This window comes from Kogia breviceps, chromosome 4 (genome assembly GCF_026419965.1).
Source record: "Kogia breviceps isolate mKogBre1 chromosome 4, mKogBre1 haplotype 1, whole genome shotgun sequence".
Classification (NCBI taxonomy): domain Eukaryota; kingdom Metazoa; phylum Chordata; class Mammalia; order Artiodactyla; family Physeteridae; genus Kogia; species Kogia breviceps.
Genome location: NC_081313.1, coordinates 110,367,000 through 110,387,094, shown reverse-complemented (window position 1 = coordinate 110,387,094; position 20,095 = coordinate 110,367,000). Strand labels below are relative to the sequence as shown.

The following is a 20,095-nucleotide window of genomic DNA, read 5'->3' as shown; positions in this document are numbered from 1 at the left end:
CAGATGGTGCTCTGAGCTAGTGGGTAAATTAGTGCAAGAATACACGAGCTTTCTTTATGCATTTAGGGACACACACTTAAAATGTCAGAGAGGTTACAGCCCTTAGTAAAGACCATTTCTTGCTTATATATGAAGATCTTGAGCAAGAATGGGCCAATGTCAGCAACAACTGTTAACTCTATGCGTACATTGTGCAGCCGTAGTACATACACATACAGAGAGAAAAATTCACATACCCTAAAATTCATCACTTCAAAGTGTACACTTTAGTGATTTTTAGTATACTCACAAGGTGGTGCAACTATCACCAATATCTATAGTAATTCCAGAATATTTTCATGGTCCCCAAACAGAACTTCATATCAATTAATACGCACACCCCACACCCACTCCTCCTCTAGCAGCCACCAATCTGTCTTCTGTCTCTATGGATTTGCCTCTTTTAGACATTTTGTGGTTTGTTTTTTTAACTTGGTTGCTCCAGGTCTTAGTTGTGGCACGTGAGATCTTTAGTTGCAGCATGTGAACTCTTAGTTGCGGCATGTGGGATCTAGGTCCCTGACCAGGTATAGAACCCAGGCCCCCTGCATTGGGAGCACCGAGTCTTAGCCACTGAACCACCAGGGAAGTCCCAATACATGGTCTTTTTGTCTGGTTTCTTCCCCTTAGCATAATGTTTTCAAGGTCCATGCTTGTTGTAGCATGTATCAGTACTTAATTTCTTTTTATGGCTAAAGAATATGCCATATAATGGATATGGAACGTTTTGTTTATCCATTCATCTGTTGATGGCCATATGGGTTGTTACCACTTTCTGGCTATTATGAATAATGCTGCTATAAACATTCATGTACATGTTTTTTGCATGAAACATATGTTTTCAATTCTCTTGGTTATATACCTAAGAGTGGACTTGCTGGCTCATATGGTAACTATGTTTAATTGTTTGATGAATTGACAAAATGTTTCCAAAGCAGCTGCACCATTTTACATTCCCAGAAGCAGGGCATGAAGATTCCAATTTCTCTATATACTTGATAACACTTAATGTCTGTCTTTTTGATTATAGCCATTCTAGTGGATGTGAAGTGGTACCTCGTGGTTTTGATTTGTATTTGATGTTGAGTATCTTTTCATGTGCTTATTGGTCATTTGTATATCTTCTTGGGGAGATGTCTTTTCAATTCCTTTACCCATTAAAAAAACTGGATTGTCTTTTTATTGTTGAATTGTAAGCTGTTTAGCATGCTAAGGTGAAGCTAATTTAGATAAAGCCCTCACTGCTCCAGGAAGACCAGAGGGTTGCAGTTTGGCTTCATTTTTAATTCTTTTCAGGCACTTACTACATTTTCCAAAAGAACCTCTGTTCACAGACTGTGAACTAGGACTTATTGCCATCACTAGTAAAGATTATTAATCTACTTCTAAGAACCAGTGCAAAGGATTTGAAAACCCAAATGAACTCTTAGAAATCCTTGCTTCCATCCATGACAGCAGCTCCCAGACCTCTGTTTGCTGTGCTCAAGTGAGTGACTGAAGCAGTCTACTCTGAAAAGAAAGTAGCCCCTTCTAATATGGTAAGTGACATCGTTTTGTTAAAACCACCAACAGGAGAAAGTGAAACAAGAATCGTAGGTAAACTTTAAAGCGTGCACACACACTCTAATCACTGAGTCTTGGGGACCAAGGCCATCCTTAGGATGTTGCTACCAGCTGTGAATTCACAGAATAGAGGAGTGACTCAGATGTTCACGTGGGGTCTGGTCTCCCACTAGCATTCATTCAACAATCACTGATAGTAGTTCTGAGCTTGGTACTGCCAGGCATGGTCATTTCCTTCAAGAGTTCACAATCTGTCTTATGGGGCAGACACACAAGTAAATGAGTATATATTCTACAATATAATGTTAGGTGCAGCAGGGAACAATGAACTCTGCCTAGGGATAACAAGGATGTTTCACTGAGGAGGTGGCACTTGGCTCAAGGGTTGTATAACTCAGTGTCACGACGGGTTCTTCCCATGGATGTTTGCTAGTAGGAAAGGGAAGAAAAGAAGAAGCTTCAGCATATGCCTAACCCTCTATGGGGGGGCGGCTATGGGACGGGAGCCTATGCTTCAGAGTCTCCAGCCAGGCCCACCTTGTCCTGACATCAGCTTAGTCTTTTGGTTCATGCTAGTGTTTAAAAAAAAAAAAAAAAAAAAAAACAGGTAGAATCCAGGTCAACTCTCTTTAGTGTAGGAATAGGAAAAAGCAACTGATCTCCAAATTTTCTTATCTTTGATTTTACGTTTATTAAGGGAAATCTTGTTTTAATTTTCATAGCAAATGTATGACTTTGAACTAGGAACTTGCCTGCCTTGTATTTCTCCTGTGCTGCTTTATCCTGTTTCCTGAGTTGCTAGTTTTGAGCTTGTGTAAGCCTTGTTAGAGGATCTCCTGACACATCAAAGGGCAGGGACTGCATCCCCTTAGCCCCAGAGCAGCTATGGGAGGAGCAGAGCAGCTCTTGCCCTCTTGCCTAGCAGTTGCTTCTTCCAAGGAAAGAGTACCTCTGAACATCCAAGTCTTCCCAGATTTTCCTCCAGTCTAACACTAGCATCCCAGTATTAAAAGGTGTCTTGGCTCGATATCAGAAACTTCTTAGGTTCAGGCAGCAGCAACCAGCTCTTGCAACTCAAAAAAGGGATGCATTGGAAGGAGGTCTGGTGGCCCACAGAACTGACTAAAAGGCAGGAGGACCAGCCTATGAAAATAGACAGGAACCAAAGGAGGCTGGATAGCAAGATCAGTAGACAGGTTAGGACCACCACCACACCCCCCCCCCAACTCCTGATGGTTTCTCACCTGTCCCTGCATCACTATGTCACTCACATGAGAGTCCCAGTCCCTGGCAGGAGCATAACATTGGTCAAGCCAGGTCTGAAGGCTTGCACTGTGGCAAGCTGGCTTTCAAGTGGGAGGAGGGGCTCTGTCTCCCCAAGACCTACACAATGTGGGTTCCCCCAGGAAGGAAGAGTTCAGATGCCCACCGCGGCCCTGTCTGGGGGAGCAGTAAACAAAGCTTAGGAGAGGACCAACACCCATTGGAGACCTCTGGTGTATAAACCAATCCTTAGAGATAAAATTGAGGCTGGGATTTAGTCAAGATTGTCTTCCCTACAAGAGAAGCTGAAGTGAGGAATTACAACTAACACCACTTATTGATGGTCTCCTGTGAGCCCACTGTTGAGTATATTTGATGAAATCTCATTTCATCTTTACCTGCCAAACATATAGTAGTATCTATTTTACAGATGAGGAGATGAGGGTTCAGGAAGGTTGGGATATCTCCAGGGTCATACTGGCATTCATACTTAGGTCTGCCAGGTTGTGGACTCACGCTCGCTTTCTCACTGCTGGTTTTCTTATACCCGGGATACAGCTCCCTGTCCTCCTTTTTAAAACTTCTCTTAATGCTTCCCTTGAAGCACAAAAAACTGCCAACTAGACTGCGTGTGTGTGTATGTGTGTGTGTGTTGTCACATTCACTCCTGGCAGGGTCCCAAAACCTCATGAACCATGATGGATGACAGACATATGCACCCTCAGGTTTTAGAACAAAGTCTCTTCCATGTGAGTAACTGACCAGACACATCAGTTAAAATCAGCAAGATTTTCTCAGTGAATGTTAAGAACGTGCATTATCTGCTTCCATAGCTAATGACCAAAATCTATCCCACGTACATGTGGCATGCTGTGACCCAATCCTGCACTAATGCTTCTGTGTGCAGCCCGAGGCCCAGAGCTCTAGAGTTAGAGTGGCCTCCCGTTGCTAATGCTGATCAGATGACTCCTTGGTGAGCAGAGACCTGGTGGATTTAGCTCAAACAGAAGGCAGTTTTAGGAGAGGGGCCTTTGGAGACCATCTCATCCCTTTGTTAGTGCCTGAACACAGAAGGGGCAGTTTGGCCATTCCTGGGCTTGAGCCAGCTGTTGCCCTCTCTGGGGATGCTATTGGGGGTCTTGTTCATAGTCTTGAGTTTATTCTTGGGGACCAAAATGAAGTGTAAGAGACATTTTTCATCTGGGTCCTGGGAGGCCAGCAAAGCAAAGTGGAAAAGCTCACTTGGTTACTTACCAGTTACGTGTCTTGAGTCCACTGGAGTAGGTAGAAGAGGAGAGAGGCCTGCATCCAGCTATCTCCTTGAATGTCTCTTGGCCAGGGATGTGTTGGTAACATCTGAATGAGGGAAGACCAGGAGGATGGAATGGTCCCAGGCCTGGAGCTTGGGACCAGGCTAGAGAAGAAAAGCTGAGTTCTTATGGCCAAATCAAACAGAGGCTGAGAAGTCACCCAGTGTCTGTAGGGAAAAGGTGATATATGTGTACTCAGTAGGAATGTGACGGCCCAGCATTCCTCCCCGGGAACTTCTGATCTCAAAGGGAACTTTGGTTCAATCCCTGGGACATCCAGTTCCTACTCAGGCTCGCCCAGAGGCCTTCCTGCCAGATGGCCCCATAGAAGAGGGGGTGCTCCATTCTCCCTGTACTTTTTCTTGTGGCTGCCTTCCTACTTATAGGAACAAGTGTGGTGAATTCAGTGCATAATTAAAAAGCAAACAAACTTGCTCTAAGGGAACACTTACAATTTAAGTAGACACTTGTGTAAAAACAGTGATTCGTGCTTTGTTGGATCTCCAAAAATAGACAACATGATTTGTTGAATGATTTCTGGCCTTTAGTGTATTTTAACCTATACATGACAGTCTCTGAATTATCAAGACAGCTATGTATTTACTGTCTACAAGAAAGAAACATCTTTTGCCTCAACCACAGGTTATAAATTCACTGCTACCACAAACAAATTCAAAAGACACAAACTTGGGAAAATATTTGCCACATGTTAAAAAAAAAGTTAATTGCCTTAATATATAAAGAGATCTTACAAGTCAATAAAAAAGACCAATAATTTGATAGAAAAATGGGCAAAGAAAGTTGACAGATCACAGATGTTAATACAAATGGCTTTTAAATGTACAAAATGATATGCAATTTTATATATAAAAAAGAAATGTAAATTAAAACATATTATTTTCACCTTTCATATTCCAGACGTCAAAAGTCTGATAATGTACTGTGTTAGTGAGGATGTAGGAAAATGGGCACTCTCATATATATTAATGGGAATACAAATTGGTACAAACTCGTTGTAAGAAATTTGAGATTAACCAAATTTGAAAATTTACATACCCTGTTACAGTTATCTATTACTGTTTAACAAACTACCCCCAAACTTAGTGGCTTTCCCATTTACAATTATTTTGCTTGTGAAATTGAGGAAAGGCTAGGTTGGGTGGTGGTTCTCTGACCCGTATAATGTTAGCTGAACTCTCCCAGGCGTGAGAAAGTACTGAGATACTGAGGGGCACAGGCATGTCTTTTTATGTAGTAGAAAAACATGATTAATATGTGCATGTGTCCATCTTCTCCATGGCCCCTGCTTCCCAACTACTGCCACCACTAAAGGAGACTCCAACTTTGCAGCAGTTTCATCCCCTTCCTCTCCTCTAAGGTTCTTTGGGCTTTTGCAATAATGAAATGCCCTCCAGTCAAAGACCCTGAGGAACACACCTATAGTTGAAAAGAATGGAGTATATTACTTGTTGCAGTGAGGGGAACACAGGATGGGGAACCATGGAGCATCTTGGTAAGAGGGCATTAGAGAGGACTTACAGGATTTGGGCTTGTATTAGTGATTTTGGAGAGAATTAAAGAAGCAGGACTTTTCTCAGTGTTTGATGCTGTCAGGAAGCAAGAGTAATTCTATGATGGGGTACCTTAAATCTTATCTAGAAAAAGGAATAACTAAAGCAAAGTTAAAGCTGCAATTGGCAAGGAAACAGCACTCGCGTATTATCAAGGATAGAAAGACATTTGGTCATTTTTGGGACTTGGACAACATTCATGGTTTGTCTGTGTTTGGATATAATTACAGAATGGTCTTGTTTTTGTCTTGACCCATCATGGTTACAGATGGCCTTGTCCGATGTTGATGTCCTGTGAAATTGCTTATGTGCAACAGGAGAACTCCAAGGCCTTGGCTGTGAATGTCAGATCAACTTCTACAACACCAAGGTCTAGCTGATAGTCCCAGGCCAACATCCAGATGTCAGGGGCTGCTTTCTCTTTCTCAGACGGGAAGAAGAGGCAAGCCGAGAAGTGGGTGGGTGGGATTTCAGTTTTGGAGGAGTTAGGCAGAGAGTTTCTGTAGCGTGTGCAACAGAAATAAGGGGGCGGGAGGACGAGCGGGTTAACAAGAATTGATGTGTCCACTTCATGGTTGTCAAGAAATATACTTTAAAAAAATATAAATTAAAATCTTGAACTATTTTGAATTGGTTTTTGGTTGCTGGCTTGTGTCCCCTCCATTGTAATTCTGCTCTGAGACCAACCATGCGGATCGAGATCTTAAAAGGGCAGGTATTCAAAGCCAAGAAGTTCTGAGCCATTGCCTTAAGAGTCCAGAGCTCCAGCTCCAGCTGAAGCTGATGCCTGGGTCAGGATGGTGTTTGAAGAAGAACCAGAGCCAGGAGGGTGCCAATCAGAAGCCAGGCTCAGGTGCCTGCTGCCTCCATCCCCTAGAAGACCCAAGCATTCAGGGTTCCCCAGGCTCTTAGTGCCCCCAGAAAGCGGCAGCCTTGACCCCCGGTCTGGGTTTCTGGGTCCTGGTTATTACCACAACAAACCTTGTCAGCCGAGGATGCCAAGATAGGGGGATATGGTCCCTGCCCCCAGGCATGCTGCTTCTGTGGGAGAGTGAAGGCAGCCACAGCAATAGCTGGGGCTCAAGTCAGACGAGCACTGAAGGCCCAGCAAAAGGCCCCCAGCCCCTTCCAGTGAAGGAGCATTTCTTGGCAGAGCCAGTATCCATAGGATAAAGGTTTGGAAAGCGGGGGCAAGGAAGGCTGAGGACAGAGCAGTGAGGAATGCACAGTGGCAGATGAATTCAGAGCATTCTTTGGAGCGTGGAGATCCCCAAAGGTGAAAACCTCAAGAGCCAGACTCTGGCTGGCGTAAACCCTATCGAGGCCACAGGGGATAAGCATAGTCCAGCACCTAAAGGACCCACTGAGGGTAGCGGGAGTGAACACACACGTCAGCAAAGCCTCCCCTCTCCTTCCTTCCTCTCCCTCCCCTTTCAGGTGGCTGGCCGGAAGGGCCCAGACTATGTGGGATAGTGGGAGAAATGAAAAGAAAACGGGCAAACATGGGAGAAAAAGAGCCCACGCTGGGAATCAAAGAGCTGGAAGAGTTTTGGAAATGGAGTATCTGGAGGGACAGTTGGTCAAGGGATGATGCCTTAGCATCCGAACTGTACTCAGAGGGACAAGGACAGTGGCGGGTCTGCTTACTTGGCCAAACTTTCTGAAAGGAATGGGGTGCCCGTCTGGGCACCCGGCCTGGGCTTTGCCACAGAAGGTGTGGTCTGGACCCTTGGAGCTCGGGCCCGCGCGCTACCGGCGGTAAGAACGCGCTGGGAGGAGGCGGGCGGGCGGGCGAGCGCCTTGGTGGCCCTTCCCCTACTTTCCAGCTTCTTCAGCTGGAGCAAGAGGTCTGTGCCCGGCGGGGGAACGAGCGTCCAACCCCTGTACCCAGGTCTAGGCCGGCAAGCGGACACTACGAAGGGGCGGGCGGCTCCCGGGGCAGCGCCGCAGCTCCGCGCTCCCGCCCCCGGGAGCCGGACGTGGCGCCTCCCCCGCGGCAGCCGGAGCCTGGAGGTGGGGTCGGGAGCCCGAGGCCGGGACTCTGATGTCACCGCGCGGCCGCGGGCGCCCAGGAGCGCGTCTCGGGTTGGAGCTCAGGTACTCGGTGAGGCCGGGGGGCCGGACGGCCAGGAGTGGGCAGCGGAATCGCCCTTCCCGGGGCGGTAGGGCGAGCCCCGCCGCTAGGAGCGGGTGAGGTGGCTGGGGCGCCGCGGAGCAGCCCGCGCGTCGTTGGGTCCGGAGGGGTTGGGCTCCGCGCGGGGTCTGGTCTGCGCGAGTCAAGGCCCTGCGCGCTTGGCCCCTTCGCAGAGGGGTGGGGGGCGCAGAGCCGGCAACAGCGGGAGCTGCTGGGGAGCGCGCCCGGGGGACCCGAGCACGCAGTGGGGCTCACCCTGCAACCTCCGGCTCCCGCCTTTCGACCGCGCAGCCACTGGGGAATCCTGGCCTCTCCGGTCCACAATCGCGCGGTCCCCTGCGCGCGTTCTGAGCTCTCCTTCCCCGACGGTGAACCCAACCAACAGGAAAGGCCGAGAAATGCGCCAGCAAGGGGCCATCCGCTCTCCCAGCGTCCCCGAGGCCTCGCTCCACAGCCGCACCGCGTGACTTTGTCGCCCCCTGTGGCCGCCAGGCCTGCGCCTCTTTCCTCCCTGGAGCGCCTCGACTCAGCTTGAAGCCCCAGGTATGTAGTACGATTTCGACCGCGGTTTCCTCTCCCCAAGTGCCGCCAGCATCCCGCGTTTCCTGACGGTGGCACAGAGCTAGAGTCTACGGAGACTCTGTGTGGGCGGGAGAGAGCTGAGAGCAGACGCTTCGCGACGTGAACTGTGGTGTTGACAAGCCGGGAGAATGGGGTGCCGGAGGGAACTGGGAGAGCCACGGAACTTACCAAAATGCCTGCCCTTCTAGACCTGGTCTGGAGTGGTGGAATTCAAGACACGGCCCAGGACCTAGAAACTCAGTCCGTGAGGGAGACTGCCGTGCAGGCAGCGCGGCAGTCTCCCTGCTGTAGCATCCAGGTGGGGTGGCCTGGACAACCTCTTCATGAGAGGTCAGATGTGAGGTGGACTTTGGGAAAGATATGATTTAATTCCTGATCACTGTTGATCATTTGAGGTTGTCTGCCTTTCTGGTCACCTTACCTAGATCTGCTTCCGTTGCCTTTGTGTGATTTTACCCACTGGAAGCTGTCTTCGTGGATTTCCCCAAGAACCTCTAATTAAAAACCTGGGTCTGCTTTCCTGCCTGGTCCAATCTTTCTCCTGAGGTCCAGACACAGATCTCAACTTACCACCTGCTTGCCAGACTTGCCACAAACACTGCAAAGTCCACAGGCCCCAGACTGAGTACTGGATCCCTTGGCTAGTCCCCGTCTCAGCTTCCTCATTCCTGGGACCGGCACCTCCACCTCCCCAGCCCCTAGCTCTGAACACGGAAGTCATCCTTGTCTCCTTTTCCTCTCTTGTTCTTTGATTCAGGTGATAAGTTTATCGCAAATGACCCCAATACCACATGACACCAATCTGGTGGTTTTCTAGCAGAAATTCCCTGCTGCTCCCCCTGCTCTGACGGGGCTTGGCAAAAGGTTCTTTGAGTTCTAGCCTCTGGACTTATATTCAATGCAGGCACTGGCTCTGCAGCCCAGCCCACAGTTGACACTAATGCTGGTGCTAGGGCTCCTGGGGTTTGGCTACTCCCAGCCACAAGGACTGGCTGAACTGCAAGAACTGCAGCCAGACAAGTGTGAAAACTCTTTGCTTTTTGGGCTGAGGCCCCAAAACACACTAAAGGAGCTGGACCCTTCTGGCATAACAGGTTCTACAAAGGGCACAGTGTGAGCATCCTGCATGGGTATCAGGTGCTTGGGTAACCACTGCAAAAGCATCCTCGAGACAAGTTAAGGACAATAAGAAAATGCACACACATTCTAGTTGTCCATTTGAGCTGTTTTTATTTGGTGAACTCGGAATCCTTTATCAGTCAGTAACTCACAAATAAGATAGAATTGTCAAGGCCTTTTTTGAGGAAACATCTTTGTATTAGAACAGTTACCCATGCCTATAGGTGCAGCGAAAGTCAAGAATGGGTGGCATGAGCCAGCATAAACAGTGCTCCCAAGCTGGGCTCAGAAGGATAGGAAGAGAAAGAGCTATTGTCTGGGTGGCTAGGGGGTGTTACCAGGAGGAGGTGACTGTCCTCCCAGGGGCTGCTACTCAGAGTAGCTTCTTGTCTTTCTGAAGTTCAGGGAGTATAAACTACTTTGCAAAAATGGTCCCCAAGCCTGAGTGAAGACCAGCCTGCAGGGCTGGCCTTAGTGGGCACAAAGATGCCTCCAGGTGGGTGATGTCAAGATGTTCTGGTACCAGGTCAGCTGAGATCCCCTCCTGGGAATGTTGGAGGTACCGCTTCGCCCTTTTAGGAAACATCATATCCTCCCACCACTAACCTCCCTACCTGCCCTATCCAGCAATCTGTAGCATCTGGGGTCTCAGGGAATGGGGTAGAGGGTGATCCTGAGCTCCAAAAAGTGTCTAGAGGCTCACATAAGTCTGTTTTTCAGTTTCCACCCAACTGTGGGCCACCCTCCTCTGCAGTCCCAACCAAGCAGCTCAGGAAAGGCAAGCCCGCCCCCCACCCCACCCCCAAAGTCCCTATAGCCCATAGGGAACCCTCAGTTCCCAAGACTCAAAGCTGCTTTCACCCCTGACCCAGGCACACCCACCTAGCTCCTCCCCTTGCTCCCCCTCCTTCCACTGGGGAAGTATTGATTTCTGGCCATTCCTGTTCCAAGCTGTGCTTGCCTGCTCTTTTGGTTCCTAATAACCTGAGTAACCTGGTCAGTGTCCATGGGTGGCAACTGCCTCACCCATTCTGTCCCCTTTCTCAAAAAGACTAATAGGGAGAGAAAAGTGGGTAGAAGAAAAGAAGCCCTCAACCTTCTCAACCAAAGCCACCCCTATCTACTCCCTGAAAGGCTGCTCCTTTCCTTGTCATTCAACAAATACTTAACATCGACTACGTGCCAGGCACCGAGGGTACAGAGGTGAGTAAGTGCAGGGCCTGTCCTCAGGAAGCTCAGGGGTGGGAATGGGGAGAGGGAATCAAAGCAAGCCAACAATCACAATGCAGGGCGATGAGTGCTGTGATGCAGGAAGCTCAGGACACTGTAGGGATTCCAGAGGGTCAGGAGACCTCTAAGCTGAGCCCTATAGGAGGAGCAAGAGTGGCAGGACAAAGAGGGGGTGAGCCCGTCATTCCTAGACAAAAGGCAGAGAGGTTCCCAAGCAGGGGCCATATTATCCTGGAATCTGCCAGTATTTTGAAGGGGTGGGGGGCGATTGTTTCCCATAGTGGAGGCTGGGCTTTGTTGGAGGCTCAGGCCCTTGGGGGCTGGAGGTGAACTGCCTTTCAGCAGGGTTTGCTTCTAGGAAATTGATTCTGGCTGCAGTAAGTTTGGAGGCAGGCCCAGATTCCAGGCAGGGCTCTCTGCCTCTTACCAGCTGTGTGCCTCTGGGCAAATCATTCCCCCTTCAGAACTTCAGTGTCCTCATCTGTAAAATGCAGACAGCAGTTGTGCGGTTCAAGATAAATATTTATTCAAAGCACCTGGAACATAACTGGCCCAGAGGGAGGGAGGAAGGCTGTGAAGCTGCCCCTGCCACCTGACCTGGGTCTTTCCCCATCCTTTCTTGTCTCCCCTGTGATCTCAGATCGTTCTTGACCATTGTTTATCAGGGAAAGATCACATGGAGAAGCTAACAAAGCAGCCAGGAAGCAGCCAGGGTGGGACAGGGTTGGGGAGGGCAGGAGCATGGGTACATTCTCGGAGCTCCAGGAGGTGCCAGGGTAGAGGCCGGGGCTACGGGCCAGAAGAGCCCCAGCGGGGGATGCGCTAGTCGCCAGTTCCTTCGACTGAGCTAAGGCCCTCAATCTCCAGAGTTGTTCCCCTGGTCCTACTGCCCTTGCCATTCCAGACTAGGGAGGTTGGGGGGGGCGGTGTGTGTCCCAGCGCTAATAAGGGTCGTGAGACTAGGAAGGGGATGTGTAAGCATGTCCGTGTTGGAGGTGACAGAAGGTTGTCCTAACTCTAACCCGGACCGCCTCACCCACCACCCCGTCTATGCTTTTCCAGGCCCCACAGAGCTGGCCAGCCTCTGCCCGCGTCCGTGCAGCCATGGAGGCTCTGGGTCCTGGAGGCGACTGCGCCTCGCCGGCCTCGTCCACTCGCAGCCTGGACCTGCGGCGGCTGTCCGCGCGCGTCGACTCGGCCTACAGCTCTTTCTCCGCCGCCTCAGGCGGTCCTGAGCCGCGCACGCCGTCGCCGGCGACCCACCAACTTCCCTACCTGGACTGGGACTACGTGCGCGTGGTGTGGGGCGGCCCGGCCCCCAACGCCGGGCTTCGTACCTCCCCGCAGCCCCGGCCCGCGGCCGCCGCACGCAGTGGGCCTCGTCCCCCCGAGATCCGGGGAACCCCGGGGCCGCTCAGCCGCCAGACCACCCCGCTGCTGTACGCGCTGGCGGCCGAGGCGGAGGCCGCGGCGCGGGCAGCCGAGCCGCCCAGTCCGCCCGCGTCGCGGGCCGCCTACCGCCAGCGGCTGCAGGGCGCGCAGCGGCGAGTGCTCCGGGAGACGTCCTTCCAGCGCAAGGAGCTCCGCATGAGCCTGCCCGCCCGCCTGCGGCCCGCGGCCCCCGCGCGGCCCTCCGCCGCGCACCCGCGCTCCGCCTTGCTCAGCCACCCCGGCGGGCAAGCGGAGCCGGCGCGCCCCGGGACTCCCGCGCCGGGAACCGCCGGCAGGGGACGCCTCGCCAACCAGCAGCGGAAGTGGTGCTTCTCAGAGCCGGGAAAGCTGGATCGCGTGGGTCGGGGCGGTGGGTTGGTTGGGGAATGCTCGGGGGAGGCCCGCTCCAGCTCTGGCCTCGCCAGGCCGGAGCGCCGGGAATGGCAGCAGCGGACGCTGGCAGAGTTCGAAGGTCACCAGATCAGATGGCTGCCTGCGACCCAGCCCCGAAGCATAGAGGACCCGAAACCCCGGTCCTTGAGGCTCAGCAATGCCTATAGGCCTGCCGGTCGGAGTCGGAGCGCTTCGGGGGAAGTCTTGTCCCCCTGGGGAAGTCCAGGAGGGGTCATGCCCATTGCCCAGGTATGGAAGATAGGGGCTGCAAGCTTGGCTTGGGGGCATCCAGAAGCTTGAAAACTTGAGCAACATTTCATCCAACTGCTTGCCTTTCCAGGCTGTTCCCCAAGGAGCAGAAACCCCCAGACCGTTGTTTCAGACCAAATTTTCCAGGTGAGAGACATGGCCCACTCTGGGGACTGAAAGCTGGGGGTAGGCAGCTTTCATAGCTCTTGCTCAAGAAAGAAGAGGGCCTCCCACTCACCCTCAGTTTGAGCCTTCTGTCTTTTGCAAACCACTTACCCTAATCCCACCCCCAACAACCTACTGTCTCTCTGGTGCAGAACCAGAATCTTCCTTCCTGGTCCCTGTGGTCAGTGTGGGGTCCCTGCTTCCAGGTTCCTGACTCAGAAGGAAGTTGCAGTGGTGTGTTCTTCAGAGGGCCCCCAGAGCAGTCCCTCTGACTGTGAGCAGAGGGCCTCAGAGAACTGCATTGTGTCTGCCCGGCTCCCATCCCTTCCTGATGATGAAGTTTTCCTGGAAGAAGCCCCACTGGTCAGAATGAGATTACCTGCAGACTCCCATGCTCCCCTGGGGCTCCCAAACAGGTGAATTCCCTCAGGCTTTCAAGCAGAGTGAGATACCCCCTTCCTACACACATCTACAAAATGCTGGAGGAGCAGGGAACCCTCTCCTGGCTGGTGGTTGGGAGCCAGGGTGGTGAGGTGGGGGAGGTGGATGGCCCTTGGAGGCCACCATTTATCTTTGGCTAGAGCTTTTTCTGATTTAGTGTCTCTTCCACTTCCAGTGTCCATGCCTCTGACCAGCAGTACGGAGCTGGCTTGGGTCAGAGGGCTGACCAGGCTATAATCCCCTCAGAGCAGCCCCTCCACGAGCACCCAGAGACTGCAGGGGCGGATGACTGTTGGCAGGGGGTAAACAGTTCTGTGAGTGTCTCCAGGCCTACATGCTGTAGTCCCCCTGGGACTGCAAGCTTGGACCCCACTGGACTGCTGACCACTGATCCCCCCACAGCTGCAGAGACTGACCCCCTCAAACCTCTCCCAGGTGATGCCCTGAGACCTCCAGGCAATGATACCCCAGGGCCTTCTGACCACACTGCCCTGGATTGGGGCACTGGCCAGACTGGTTCCAGGTCAACATGGCCCAGTCCACGTCTTGAGGAGCTGGTTCAGGAGCTGGCCAGATTGGATCCCTCTCTGAGTGACACTCTCACCTCCTATCCCAGCCCAGAGCCATCCCTGGGCCTGCTGGATGGGCTGATTCCTTTAGCTGAGGTCTGGGCTGCAATGACACCAGCCTGTGGAGAGGCTGGAGAGGAAGCAGCTGGTACTTCTGAGTCAGGGTGAGTGAGGGGTACCAGGGACTCAGGGGATTCTAAGCCCCTGCAGCCTGGGGCAGGACGACCTAAGAAACTCTGGTTTTGTCCCCAGCTCTTACCTACTTAACTCCACCCAGCGCCTGCCAGCTTCTCAGGAGGAGACAAGCCTTGAAAACCTTACCACCCACACTGTGCCTGACGAGCCATGCGGCCCGGGTCTCCCCGAGCCAAATAACAGCATCCAAGCCAAGAAAGTGAGTGTGGAGGGACTATTAGAGGCTGGGCTAAGTCAGGGCCCTGCCTCCAGACTTAAGTACCCATGCCCTCCCTGCAGGTGGAGCTGGCGGACCTCCTCCAAAAGACGCTACGGGAGCTTCAGGCAGAGCAGAAGCAGCTGCAGGGAGCGGCCCAGGCTTGGGCCAGGCGCGGGGCTGCTCTGGAGGCCGCGGTCGGCCAGGCCTGTGCACCCCACGAGCTCGAGCGGTTCAGCCGGTTCATGGCAGACCTAGAGCGCGTGCTTGGCCTCCTGCTGCTGCTGGGCAGTCGCCTGGACCGCGTGCACCGTGCCCTGGCCCGGGCGGGCGCAGACGGCGACCCTGACGAGCAGGTAACGGGTTTGGGCTGGGGGAGGGAGGGGCGGTGAGGGCCTTGAGGGCTCCGGCTGGAAGCCTCCCGGGAGTGGCGGCACCCTCGCCCCGCTCACGGCGCCCACGCCCCGCGGCTCCAGGCCTCTCTGCTGCAGCGACTGGGGCTCCTGCAGCGGCAGCAGGAAGACGCCAAGGAGTTGAAGCAGCATGTGGCGCGGCGCGAGCGGGCCCTGCGCGAGGTGCTGGCGCGCGCACTGCCCGCCGACAAGCTGCGCGCCTATCGCGCCCTGTTGGTCGGCAAGGCCGCTGTCCTGGCTCAGCAGCGCAGCGTGGACGAGCGGGTCCGCCTCCTTCAGGACCAACTGGACACAGTCAGGACCAACCTTGACCGTCGTCCTGCGACTCCCAGGCCGGCCTGGCCGCCGGCCACCCGTCCTCCGGATAAACCGCCCTTCCCCCCTCCCCTCATCTAGTTACAGGGGGTGAGGGTGAGGAGCATTGTCCCTGCCTCTCACCCATGTGAGTGGGATGACTCTGGTTTATTCGGTGCTTTTCCCTTGGGGTGGGGAGGACCCAAGGCCCGGCCCTCCTGAGGTACTTTTTCCGAGTGTTCTCATGTGGCCTTGCCCAAGTCTTGCGGATTATTTGGTAATTAACTTATGAATTTTAAAGTCTGCAGTATTCCCCCTTTTCGGTCAGTGTTGGTTGGAGGGAGAGGAGACAAGTCAGAGGAGCACTCCAACTTAAGATGCAAAAGGGCCACTTTTTTCCTCTCAATAAAAAATTGATGTGAGAAGTGTGCGTATCACCTGGAGCCTGGCTTGGAGGAGGGATCTTGTTTGCAAACTACAGACACCTGCCAGACTAGAGCAGAAGAGAGATTTGTTGGAGGACATCACTCAGGCCTGGGGATCCCTAGAAAGACTGAAGAAACAGGCTTGAAAACTGGAGGGGCCAAGCAGATGTTGTCACCAGTAGTCCCTAACTATTCTGGTGACTGCATTATTACCACGAAAGCCTAGGCCTGATTGGCTGAGGCCAGGTCTCTTTTGCTGGTTTTTACCCAAGCCCCCGACATGAGTAGTATAGTGGAAGTGGGGGACTGCCTCCCTTCAAGACTCAAGGGATAGGGAACTTCCCCAAATGGAAAATGGATTCAGATGCTTTGCTGCCTAAAAACCCTGGTGAATGTCAAGTACACTTGGACATTTGGGGACATTCATTCCAAGACCCAGAAAGAACTTTCTTCCTCTTCCAATTATGTTGGATAATTGGATAAACTGAATTTATCCGCCTTTCCTTTGGAGTCCCCAGTAGGTCACCCAGGCTTAAGGAGGGCAGTTGGGGGGATGGGAGCTGAAGGTGAGTCACGGGGGACCTGGAGACCTATTATTGTGGGGGTGGTGCTGAGGAGATGCAGAGGCAGCTTTTCTTGTGTTCTGGAGATGCCAGTTTGGGGATGGGCTACGGTTGGGAGGTTGGGAGTTAAGGGCTAGAGTGGTATGAAACAGGACACACCCCTCTGTTTGTGTGTCATTCCTGTGTACATAGAATCAATTTTCAGTTCTCAAATATACATTGAAAATCTGTCTTAGTGTTTGTAGCTGCTAAGGCCAGGGACAAGAACATTGTTCATGTAAATGTTCAGTGTATTTTTGGAAGCTGGGCACATTGATAGGCATGTGTATGTGTATCTAAAGCCAGCAGACCTCAAAGTGAGAAATCTCTGCTTCTGGGCTCGTTTTCTGATGCATATTGTCACTAAGTGCAACTGGTTGGGAATTTTAAATGGTCGTATTCATACCAAAAGCATTAGTTATAAACAGTCGCGCTATTGAGCACAGAACAATGCTCACATTGTGCCTTTTTATAAAAAACATATGGGGCTCCTGCTGATTCTAACATTATGCTTTGCTTTTCTCCTTTGAACGCTGTGGGCGGGGCCTCCGCTCTAAGATCCTCTGCCTAGCAGGGCAGCTCGCTTCAAGACGCGTTCTGGATGGAATCTACTTATTTCTGGCTTTTGCCCTGTACAGCCCCCATTGCATTCTCCCATTGTGATATACATAGAAACACACTTAACGTCGTCCATTAGGCCAGTGGAAATTGTGTATTTCAGACAAAACACTCCCAGCCCGGGATGGGCATGAGAAGCAGCGTCTGCCATTGTCTGGTTAAACTGCACTTTGGTTCTTTGCTGGTTTTTGCCATGGGGAAATATGAGGCTTCTGTGCTTGTCTCTACCAGATCGAGAGAGCCCACAAAAGTAGGGCCACAACTCCTGCGCCTGTCCTTCCATTTTGCCTCTCTCCTTCCTGCCCCAGTTTATCTCCCTTCCACACCACGTTATTCCGTCAGAGGGCAAGAATGAGCTCAGCATAGGTGTTCGATATTGGCACCACAGACTAAGACTAGGGGTGGGGTGGGGGCCAGTACCAGAAGTCCGGTGAATTCCACCCTCCTGGACACGGCCAGCAGAGGGCACTATTTTCCTCATGATGAAAGCTTCTAGCCACGCTTTACCACCCGCAGCCTCCCCAGCTACCAGGCCCTCTGGGCTAGCCACAGGGACGTTGCCTTGTCCTGAGCAGTGTCCCTGTTGGACCTGAAGGCTGGAGCTAAGCCTTTGTGTCTGTCAGAAAGAAATCCTGGCCCGCCAGTTATGGGAAGGTTGGCTCCCTTTCCTTTGCCACTAGGCCTTCGAAAGTTCGAAAGTCGTTGGCTAATGAGGAGTGGGGAGGGGGAGGCTGGGGGTGTTGATCTCGAGGATCAGTATCAAAAAGAGCCTTACGTAGTTCCCCACGGTGGAAAAGAGGCTTTCTTGGGTCTCTGTTGGGGTTTCTGTCCGCACCTCCCCAAGCAGCCTGCGCCCCGCCGCCTGCTGGTCCCGCCCCCAGCCCTGAGGCCTGCAGCGCCCCGCCCCGATTGAGCAGAGCGCGGTTGTTGCCTGGCAACTGGCAGCCCCGGGGCCTCCCGCCTCTCCTACTCGCCTCATCGCCCCCCCCCCCCCCCGCCGTTCCTAATATGGATGCAATTAGTGCACTTTTTACCTTCTGACTGTAAATTGGAAACAGTAGGGAAGCAAGGTTCCGTGGTGCCCAAAGCGACGCGCAGTCTGGCTGGAGCAGCCTGCTCCTCACACCACGTACTTCGGCGAGAGGCTGGCGTGAACCTCAGGAATCCTCACGGGAACAAATTATCTTGCTGTTCAGTCACGTGTAATTCAGAAGCTTATGAGGACATTTAGGTCAAATGTGGTTGAGGACCGCAGAGAGAAGAGGTGAAATGCTGTAAAGCAGTCTTCCCAACGACCCCGTAGCGTTACTGTCACAGCCTAGCTACAGTTTAGACAGACAGTCATGCTGGGTGTTTACCTGTTGTCTTTGAAACTTAAGTCAGCACTGACTTCTCACTAGGAGGACTTTTTCCTCCCCTTCTTGAGGAGAGGTCCAGACATCTCTCTCTCTCTCCTCCTCCTCCCTCTCTCACTATCTCTTCCTTATTTCCTCTTTCCTGCAGTAATATCTGAGTTCATCTCTGCTCCACAGGTTCAAGTCCAGAGGTGTGGCAGTTCTGGAAAGGTGACGCCAGCCATAGAGGTTCAAGGCAAAAAACTATCTGGAGAGCGACAGAGTCTATTTATTAAACCATTTAAAAAGGTCAAATAATTTCTTCCAGGAAAAGGCAAAGAAAAGGGGGGAAATATGGGTCCTGGGTAGGCCCAGCTTTAAAACTGTGTGTGGAAGGGTGCTTTCAGTCCAGAAGGCTGAATGACTGCTTGTTTAAGACTGGAAGTTGTGGGGCAGGGATGCTAGAGGAAAGTGCATTAAGAACGGCATTGTGATATTTTAAATAAAGCGATATTTTCCTTTTGTGGGGAAACATTTTTCCTAGTAGAGTCAATGTTGTTGTTTATATATACAGATACTAACATGGTAAAAGAATGGTGATCATGTAGAACAACGTCACGAATCAGAGATATTTGGTTTTGGAATGCAGCCAGATATCCCTTTGGGACCAACTCGGCACTCCTGGTAATATTTCAGGATGGTGTTGCAGTTCACAGACGACTTTACCTTCTCATTCCCTGTGTTCCTTCCTCTCCACAGCCTGTAGGATATGTACTGCCAGTTTCACAGAGAGGGAGATGGAGCTTGGAGACTTGGGTGACTTGCCTAAGGTCATTAAATGAATAAAGAGCTGAGATGAGACCACCTTGCTTTTCTGCAACAGGACACTGTAATGGAAAAGAGCAACAGGATGCCATCCTGACTCTGAGAATTACTAGCTGTGAGGCCTGTACATGTTACTTACAGTTTCTCTAAGCTTCAGTTTCCTCACTTTAAAAATCAAGATACTAACAGTGCATACCTTGTAAGGTGGTAGTTAATACCTGCAAAGTGTTTACAACTGTGCCTGGCACTCAGTAAACACAGGTCATATGTCTGTTACCCATACCCTGGTCTCCATTAGGTAAGTAACACATGCTCAAGAACAACCTCCAGGGACTTCCCTGGTGGTCCAGTGGGTAAGACTCCAAGATCCCAGTGCAGGGGACCCAGGTTCGATCCCTGGTCGGGGAGCTAGATCCCACATGCAGGCTGCAACTGAGAGTCTGCATGCCACAACTAAAGATCCCATGTGCTGCAACTAAGACCCAGTGCAGCCAAAATAAATATTTTTTTTAAAAAAAGAACAGCTTCCATCCTCCTTAGAGGAAATGTACAATTGTATTAAAAAGCTTGCTGTGGGGCCTCCCCTGGTGGCGCAGTGGTTAAGAATCCGCCAGACAATGCAGGGGACATGGGTTCGAGCCCTGTTATGGGAAGATCCCACATGCCCCGGAGCAGCTAAGCCCGTGCGCCACAACTATGGAAGCCTGCATGCCTAGAGCCCGTGAGCCACAACTACCGAAGCCTGCGCGCCTGGAGCCCGTGCTCCTCAACAAGAGAAGCCACCGCAATGAAAAAGTAGCCCCCCCCCCCCCCCCCCCCCCGCTCACTGCAACTAGAGAAAGCCCACGCGCAGCAACAAAGACCCGGTGCAGCCAAACAATAAAAATAAAAATAAAAATAAAAAGCTTGCTGTGGACATGACTCATACACATCTACATCAGCGATTAACTCTTCCCCCATTAAGAGGAGTGATTCTCTTCCCTGTGATAATTTTAACCAGGTAAATTACCTTAACCAATGAACAACTATTTTTTTGTCATTTGTTGGAAATATCCTTCCACAGGTGTACCTCCTGTTAGATATTGTTCTTGAAAACTTTCCATATGCATATCAACTGTAATTTCCTACTGACTT

The 20,095-nt window shown here is 51.7% G+C and overlaps 2 protein-coding genes across 10 annotated transcripts in view; one reads left to right on the top strand and one right to left on the bottom strand.

Annotated features, from left to right (window-relative positions):
- LEAP2 (liver enriched antimicrobial peptide 2) overlaps positions 1-8,485 on the bottom strand; it is a 34,046-nt gene extending 25,561 nt beyond the window's left edge. Inside the window, exons 1-3 of one of the 3 annotated variants that reach the window (XR_010840229.1) lie at positions 8,136-8,485; positions 4,120-4,342; positions 1,925-2,031 (exon numbers count right to left, since the gene is read on the bottom strand). The gene's annotated coding sequence lies outside the window, so the exon portion shown is untranslated. Of the gene's footprint in view, positions 1-1,924; positions 2,032-4,119; positions 4,343-8,135 lie in introns of those variants that run through there. The other 2 variants (XR_010840228.1, XR_010840230.1) reach the window with 2 other exon arrangements.
- Positions 7,210-18,639, top strand: SHROOM1 (shroom family member 1). Of its 7 annotated transcripts, none has more exons than XM_067031624.1 (10): positions 7,210-7,843; positions 8,266-8,423; positions 10,633-10,784; positions 11,874-12,884; positions 12,976-13,031; positions 13,256-13,465; positions 13,666-14,223; positions 14,312-14,453; positions 14,534-14,806; positions 18,335-18,639. In XM_067031624.1, the coding sequence occupies exons 4-10, from the start codon at positions 11,916-11,918 to the stop codon at positions 18,452-18,454; spliced, it is 2,328 nt and encodes a 775-aa protein (XP_066887725.1). In that variant the 5' UTR covers positions 7,210-7,843; positions 8,266-8,423; positions 10,633-10,784; positions 11,874-11,915; the 3' UTR covers positions 18,455-18,639. The 7 variants fall into 7 exon arrangements, with proteins under 7 accessions (XP_066887725.1, XP_066887727.1, XP_066887720.1 ...); XM_067031626.1 differs by lacking the exon at positions 18,335-18,639 and adding an exon at positions 14,927-15,582 and having other exon boundaries at positions 14,107-14,223; XM_067031619.1 differs by lacking the exon at positions 18,335-18,639 and adding an exon at positions 14,927-15,582.
- Positions 18,640-20,095: the final 1,456 nt, after the last annotated feature.

Excerpts from the sequence above, each read along its gene's own strand:
- SHROOM1 (XM_067031622.1), top strand. The coding sequence starts at position 11,916 with ATGGAGGCTCTGGGTCCTGGAGGCGACTGCGCCTCGCCGGCCTCGTCC. Across the intron at positions 13,032-13,255 it reads TTTCAGACCAAATTTTCCAG|GTTCCTGACTCAGAAGGAAG; the intron begins GTGAGAGACATG and ends CCCTGCTTCCAG. Across the intron at positions 14,224-14,311 it reads GCTGGTACTTCTGAGTCAGG|CTCTTACCTACTTAACTCCA; the intron begins GTGAGTGAGGGG and ends TTTTGTCCCCAG.